General features: G+C 35.8%; 1 protein-coding gene across 1 annotated transcript; it reads right to left on the bottom strand.

Moving 5' to 3' along the window:
* Window positions 1-1,609: 1,609 nt before the first annotated feature.
* LOC128736355 (nucleolar protein 58) lies at window positions 1,610-4,951 on the bottom strand. The gene is made up of 6 exons (XM_053830833.1): window positions 4,695-4,951; window positions 4,169-4,245; window positions 3,522-3,959; window positions 2,924-3,324; window positions 2,265-2,734; window positions 1,610-2,208 (listed from the first exon to the last, which is right to left on the bottom strand). Exons 1-6 carry the CDS (start codon window positions 4,737-4,739, stop codon window positions 2,041-2,043), a joined length of 1,599 nt encoding a protein of 532 aa, XP_053686808.1. The 5' UTR covers window positions 4,740-4,951; the 3' UTR covers window positions 1,610-2,040.
* Window positions 4,952-7,945: the final 2,994 nt, after the last annotated feature.

Raw genomic sequence — 7,945 nt, 5'->3', positions numbered from 1 at the left:
GCATTATTTTCCATACTATCTTGAAGGTGTCAGTCATTTCAGTAAACTTCCCGAAGACCGCAACATTCTAGATAGTCAGCAGCGCAAGATATAGCCTGCATAAGAGTACTACATATACACTAGCGCCACGTAGTGAGACAATTCTATAATCCGACGAAAAGCCCTTGATCTGCTAGACAACTTTGTCGAAGACACCAACGTTCTATACGGTCAGGATCACGAGTTATTCCATGTTGGAACCAATTATGTCAATTCGTCCACTTTTTTTACGTCCAAAATTTGAATTAACGTCCTCTCGTTTTACGTCCGAAATTTGAATTAGCGTTCACTTTTTTGACGATCGATTTGATTTACGTCCCCCAATAGTGGACGTAAAACGAGATTTGAGTGTACATGTTCCGTCAAAATTCATTGACGTTTCAATTGTTTCAGCTTTATGTGTTTTTCTACTTTTTGATTTGCAGCCTTTTGTGGTACCCAACCCCAGTTTTTAGATTATCAAATTTTAAACTTATCAGATTTGCAGCATAAAACTGCATCACCTATTCTATAATGCTGCGCAGTGGAAGTAATGGCTTATTTTTTAAAACATGCTTGCCGGGGAAGCGGCATTGGAGAAGTTGGTTTTTATAAGCTGTATTTTGGGAATCTAGTACTATTGAGGAAACTGATTTTCGAATTCAGTACATTCGAGGAATCAATACATTCGAAAAAGCATTTTTCAGAAAAAACTTCATTCGAGGAAAATATTTCCACGGATGTCGTATTATCTTACATATATTTTATACTTTCATACATACTTTGAAGATACTGGGAAACGGGTAAGACCAGACATACACTTGACAACAGGCTTGCAATGCAATCCCAAGCAACCATAAGTTCGAATATTACTTGACACGCGAACTCGAGGGTTCACAATTAGTTCAAATTCAGTTCCGTGGAACTTTCTTGCTGATTAGTAGTGTATATATAGTATACGTGGAACTAAATGCTTTAAGAAGTGCTGTGAGTATTTCATAGATACTTCAAAGCTATTAGGATGCTACATGAAGTTCTGAAGTAACTTTTGTTGCTAACAATAAGTTCTGCGTGCTGCTTTTTTGTTTAAATTTCTGGTGATCAAACCAGCAGAACCTAAAACTATTTGAGATTACAATTATTTTTATTTCACTTAATCCTCGCACATTTCTAATTACAAATATAAATTAGAATGCAATGCTCTTCATTATTGTGTTGTGTTGTGTAGCATATGCTGTCGGTATCTCACTACTAGTTAATTGCCTGGCTCCAAACTTTATATTCTATAATTAACTCGCACTGCATAAAGCTGCTACAAGTTCTAAAACAAACTTTTACTTAAGAATAACTCATTGGCAAAATTCACATCGCTTGTATACATCAAAGGTGACGCAGTGGATCGGGATAGGTTTACAACGCGGAATACCCGGTTCAAACCCAACAGCAGGCAAATGCAACGAATGTAGAAGTTAGGTAGAAGCATAAAAATAGAACATAGAAGTGCTGCTAAATTTGAGTTTTTTCTTAGTTTTTGACAGTTTATTTCGAAGCTGCTCAGCGTTTCAGGGAATTGAACACGCAATATTGAATTCGTAAAAAAATACAATAAAGTACGAGAGCGTATTTTCAGCCCACTAAGCGATTGCTTCTATTTTTTGGCCTAGGCCTATTTCTAGTGGAAGGTCAGCTAATTTTGACGTCCTTTTAACAATAAATAGGTAATAGACTAGTTTCATTTTTGAGAAAATAGTTGTAACATGTTAAAGTTGTACATCGGCAAAGTATTTATTTAGCGAAAGAAAATAACCTGTTTTTGGAAGCAGGCCGAAAATATCCTCCCGTACCCTAGTTTTCTAATCATTTGGTAAAATGTCGAACAATCGTTGATTATTTTAGAAAGTATATTTCCTTTCATTTATATCTAATGAAAATTTAATGTTTCTGAGAAATAAAACAACTGACATGTGTAAAATAGTAAAAACTTTACGAATATCAATTTTTTTCTTTTTCAGAACGGCGCATTTAGTTATTTTGTGGAAGTTCCTCGTGCGTCTTCACTCCACTATCACGTTTCTTCTTTTTTTTCTTTTTTTTCTCTCGCGAGTGCGTTTCTTTATCTGAGAGTTCGTCTTTTTCCGTTTTAATTTTTTTGGGCGACTGACCGTCATTTTCACTTGCTCTATCAGTGCTCTGTAATTAAATTTCGTTTTAAAATCTAAAAATAATCTAATATGTGAAAATAATACCTTATGCTGTTTTTTCACTTTTTTTGATGACTCTCCCGAGCTGCATTCATTTGCTGACTCCTGTTTTATTTCAACTCCGAGATCACTATTATCAGATAATCTTCGTTTTTTACTTATGGGTAATGTGCTGTCTTCGCCGCTTTTGAAAACCTTAACTTCGCTCTTTGCGTGATATTTTTCTAGTTTAGCTTTTGCTTTTCCGGTTCCGGACAGTTTAGACAAATTTCCTTCTTCAAGCATTTTAAGTCGTAATTCCAATTTAGCGCGATGCTGGGTGCCGAGCTCCATAGTCACATCTTCTCCAAATGCATCAACTCGTGTTGCCAAAGAAGCCTTAGCAGCAAGAGATCGAGAAATTTTACCTTTATTCTTTGTACTTGCTGATCCAATCAAACTAGCATGAAAAATAAGGCCATACTTAGGAGTATCCTTTTTCGTTTTCAGCGCCCGGAATAACGCTTTTTCCGCACCTAGAATATAGTGATTGTATACCAGCAGCTATCGTAAAAACTAATTATAATGACAACAGTTAATTATAATCAGACAGCCAAGGTGAATAAAATCATATTTATTCATACATTAGTCGCGAAACCTTTTCCTTAATATCATCATGATGACTGTTAAATTATCATTTTAATTAGATTAATATAAGAACCTACCAAGAATTTGAACTGTAGATGAAGGATGTTTCGCCAAATTTACTAATGAACCCGCATGAGCAATAAGGCGTGCACCTATAGTATCACCAACAAGTACCGTAAGATTAGGAGCCATAGCCATCATACGGGTTTTGAGGTAATCATACAAATGAGTACGATATTCGTTTATAGAAAGAATTTCGTCACACAGATGCTGAATGTTAATAATGTCTTCTTCAGAAATTTCAGTTCCCATAGAGATTTCTGCTGCTTCTTTGACTTTTTCTTCGATTTCTTCAGGTAAGACATCTGAGAGGTCAGCAGCAGCCATGTTGTCGCGTGTTCCAACTATTTTAATGGTTTTTACAAACGCAATGTTATCCGTGAGAATTTTTCCTAGTTCAGGAAAATGCCAACCATACCTGAAAACGTGGCACAATACTATCAACACGGCGAATTATGATTGTTCATTTGTGAAACAAAGTACATCATCAGTGTGAAACACGTTTGCTTATAGTAATTAAACTATTTTCATGCAAAACACTTTCAACATCACTTGATTGTACTATGATTACTGTGAATATGAGGACTGATCATGTTGATCAATTTGCAAACTTACCATTCTCTTGCGCGCATCATATAATTATTTAGCTCCTTGTCTAAGTCATCTAAAAGACATTGCGCTTGTACAATCATTGTATCAATCTTATCTGGAGAGAACTTCAACTTATACCGTGATAAGGAATGAGCTAGACCCAGCGCCATTGCGGTCATCTCTTTTTTTGGCACTCCTGAGAGGAGGCTTTCCGATTGCGAGCGTATGCATCGCATGAGCTCTTGTACTGCTGAATTAGACACACATTGTAAAGCTAATTTGTCTTTAATGGCACTGCCTAATTTGGCATCAGCTACAAGAAGCTGATTTTGAACATCATCGGAAATGAGTTTTTTCAGAGTTTTTTTCAATGGCTTAGAAATTTTTCCTTCAACGATTGCTGTTGCAGCAGACAATGCTTCCGTAGTATCAAAGAACTTTTCGAAATGTTTTAACTTGACACTAAAACGAGTTAGAATTATAAATTTTGCAATAAAGCTATAAAAATGTCTGTGAATTAAAATCGACTTTTCATTTTCTTAAAAAAAAAGTAGAGTGAAGTGAACACATTTTCTCTTCGACGCTTTTTAAAAACATATTCAAATATTTTTGAGGAATATGTGGAACTATGCGTCGCAAAGAAATAAATAAAACGGTTTAGTTCAACTTACATCTTATTAGCCTGTTCAGGTGTCTCAAACTCAAGATATAGGTTATCCACTTCTTGAATTTTCTTTTTATCCAAAACCTGGAATTGGAGAAAATACAATCCGTTAATAGAGTTAAGCATATGTAACAGATTAATACCACTCAATACTATTAGCTGATGGGGAACCAAATATTCATGAATGCTTGATATTTATTTTAATGTGGTTTTAACCACGTGGTCATTAACCACATGAATGGGCTTGATAAAATTCGAGGAATCGAGCTTTACCTTGAAATATAAAACAATGCGAATAATTAAAATTCTATTAACCCGACAACGCAGTACTCAGTCAAGTATAAGTATCCAACCAAAAATAGAAAACACGTGACAAATATTACACTTTACACACCATACCTGGGTTATAGGTTTTCAGGCACACTAACCCAGTTAAAGCTTTAATATATGGTTCTACGATAGTAAATAACCGACTGTGGTTTCAACCGATCGACTTTATCATTCAAAAAATGCAATATTATGTCGCTACTTACTTTGAAAATAGCATAGCCGGCCGGCGTTTCATAAAGAACAAACATTTTCCTAAAAATGAGTGTATTTTCTCTTTGAAAAAAAATATCTTTGTTTCAATTCTCTGCGTTAATAAACTTAAGTTCCATTAGTTACATTCTTCAAATCAAAGCTACGAAAATAACACTTTACAACATGCTCCCCACTAGCTAAACACCAGATAAGCAAAACGCATAAAACAAGACTAACTACGGAAACGGATGTTCAGACTTCAGCTCACAGTGAAACATCAAACATAAGTCATGTTACATGACATGAAGATGAAAGATGAAAATGAAGTAATACACGTTCATTCATTTTAACTCTAAATTCTAAATAGCTACACATTTTATTCAATTTTGTACACCGATAAAAATAGACACGGCGTTACTATAGTTACTATCAACACACTTAATCGGTTCGGTAAAATTTTACCGAAATCTAAACAGCAGAACGTTCGGTAAAATTTTTTATTGCACCAAACATTATTAATGATCTGTAAACGTCGATTGGCACCATCGAAATTTTTACCGAACGTTCAGCTGTTTAGATTTCGGTAAAATTTTACCGAATTCGGTGCTTTTTGATAAGTGTGAAGGGGTTTCCAGCAAGGCGTATTAGTGCGTAGTAACCAGAGATTACTTTTGTAATCATTTACGAATTGATTATAGACCAAATCATCATACCGTCAATTGACAGATAGTGGCGCCCTTGTTTACATTTTGGAAAACTTTCTTTTCCGTTTATAGGGAATGTAGCGTGTATTTTAACATTTTACAGGCATAATGGCTTTTAAATTTAGTCCCAATGCTGTTTAAACTCGACTTAAACAACAAACTTGCCGTTTAAACAGCTGAAACTTTTTTGGATTCTACGGTCTGTTTGTAAACAAGGGCGCCAGTATCTGCCAGATGACGTCACCTTGATTTGGTCTATAGACCAAATCATCATACCGTCAATTGACAGATAGTGGCGCCCTTGTTTACATTTTGGAAAATTTTCCTTTTCGTTTATAGCGAATATAGCGTGTGTTTTAACATTTTACAGGCATAATGGCGTTTTAAATTCAGTCCTAATGCTGATTAAACAACAAACTTGCCGTTTAACAGCTGAAACTTTTTTGAACTCTGCGGTCTGTTTGTAAACAAGGGCGCCAGTATCTGCCAGATGACGTCACCTTGATTTGGTTATAGGTAATCCAAGGTACCGTGTACCCCCGCTGGAATGACCTTATTTAATCTGAACATTTTTAATCTGAACCCCGTTGGTATGAATGCGTTCACATTAAAAACTGATCAAGCGTAATACTCAGTTGACAGTTAAGTTGACCGGGCAAATTGAAAAAAAAGCAAAAAATCTTAATACGTTTCCTCTTGCTCAGCAACTTCGGCAATATAGCTCATATGCAACTTATCTCTCTCCAGCACTCTAAATAGATCATTTTAGTTGAAACTGTCGAACCAATTCCCTCTTCTACAATCTGGATGTTAAGAATTCGCGCAAATTTGACATTTGTTCAAAACGTTTGTTTTCGTCAAATCAAAACAACAAGTTTATAGGGTGCGCACCTTGCGCGTACGTGAAAATGAATAGAGTTACCAAATATTCAGATTAAAAATGAATTCGCCTGATCTGAACGTGGTGTTTTTCATATTAGCGGGGATTGAGTGTAATCAGTAAAGTAATCAATGATGATCTTAAGTACCCAGGTAACCGCTAAGCACTGAATTAATCTTGAAAGCTGCTCTATATTTGCAAGTTACATGCTGCCAGATATAATTCAGCATTGTCAATGCATAGCAGCTTTAAAATGGCATTCTCAATGCTGAATAAAAATTTACTTGAAGCACTATGAAAAGCTGATTAGATGCTCTAAGCAAGCTTTATTGCCGTTACCGGCATCAAAAGAGATTTTGAACACTGCTCACACTTGCAGGAATTCTGCTTGCGAACGTACGTGTGATAAAAGAAAAAATGCTTCCCTCTTTTTTTATTTTATATTAGAGGTTTTCAGCCTGCGACTGGTTCGCCTCTTCTTCCCTCTCTTTTCATCTTACGCACAATCCTACACCGCCGATAGAATAAACATCAATACGAATCTATATGGCATATGCAGACGGATTTTACAAGAAATATTTCTATGCATGTATGCCATCACATAAAAAGAAAATAAAAGGTAGGTAATTCTCCCAAAGCGCAACTTATGGAAGAAATGTAAAAAATAAAATCTTTCCCTCCATTCCACCTCGATAAGCAAATCAAACATCCGAGTTAAGAATTTCGGTAATTTAAGTAGAGCTATTGGCAGCTGACTCGCAACTACCGTTTACAGATCAACTGGTAAAGGCGTTGCCCTACTCCTCCACTCCAAGCCACGTAATCGACAGATTTGGCTGGCTGGCGGTTCAATTCTAACCGAAAAAGAAAATAACAAAAAAGCAATCTTGAAACGTCAACAAAGTACGCCATATAAGCATAACAGAGAGGGAAGATAAAAAAAAGGATGTACAATATATTTTTCGCATTTTTTTATGTTTGACGTTTTACCGTTACGCAACAGGCGTTACGTTTTATGACATTTGTAAATCTCCAAGCACATTAGTGCTTGGAGATTTACAAATGTCATAAAACGTAACGCCTGTTGCGTAACGGTAAAACGTCAAACATAAAAAAATGCGAAAAATATATTGTCATAAAACGTAACGCCTGTTGCGTAACGGTAAAACGTCAAACATAAAAAAATGCGAAATTGTACATCCTTTTTTTTATCTTCCCTCTCTGTTATGCTTATATGGCGTACTTTGTTGACGTTTCAAGATTGCTCTTTTGTTATTTTCTTTTTCGGCTAGAATCGCTAGAATTGAACCGCCAGCCAGCCAAATCTGTCGATTACGTGGCTTGGAGTGGAGGAGTAGGGCAACGCCTTTACCAGTTGATCTGTAAAAGGTAGTTGCGAGTCAGCTGCCAATAGCTCTACTTAAATTACCGAAATTCTTAACTCGGATGTTTGATTTGCTTATCGAGGTGGAATGGAGGGAAAGATTTTATTTTTTACATTTCTTCCATAAGTTGCGCTTTGGGAGAATTACCTACCTTTTATTTTCTTTTTATGTGATGGCATACATGCATAGAAATATTTCTTGTAAAATCCGTCTGCATATGCCATATAGATTCGTATTGATGTTTATTCTATCGGCGGTGTAGGATTGTGCGTAAGATGAAAAGAGAGGGAAGA

The sequence above is a fragment of the Sabethes cyaneus genome, chromosome 1 (genome assembly GCF_943734655.1).
Source record: "Sabethes cyaneus chromosome 1, idSabCyanKW18_F2, whole genome shotgun sequence".
Taxonomy (NCBI): Eukaryota; Metazoa; Arthropoda; class Insecta; order Diptera; family Culicidae; genus Sabethes; species Sabethes cyaneus.
The sequence above is the reverse complement of the archived record's forward strand: the minus strand, read 5'-3'. Positions and strand labels throughout refer to the sequence as shown.

Bases quoted from the DNA above. Each gene is read 5' to 3' on its own strand.
- LOC128736355 (XM_053830833.1), bottom strand. From the start codon at position 4,739: ATGTTTGTTCTTTATGAAACGCCGGCCGGCTATGCTATTTTCAAA. The intron at 2,735-2,923 runs GTAGGTTCTTAT...ACTATATTCTAG, and splicing joins ATCTACAGTTCAAATTCTTG to GTGCGGAAAAAGCGTTATTC. The intron at 2,209-2,264 runs GTATTATTTTCA...ATTTAATTACAG, and splicing joins AAGTGAAAAAACAGCATAAG to AGCACTGATAGAGCAAGTGA.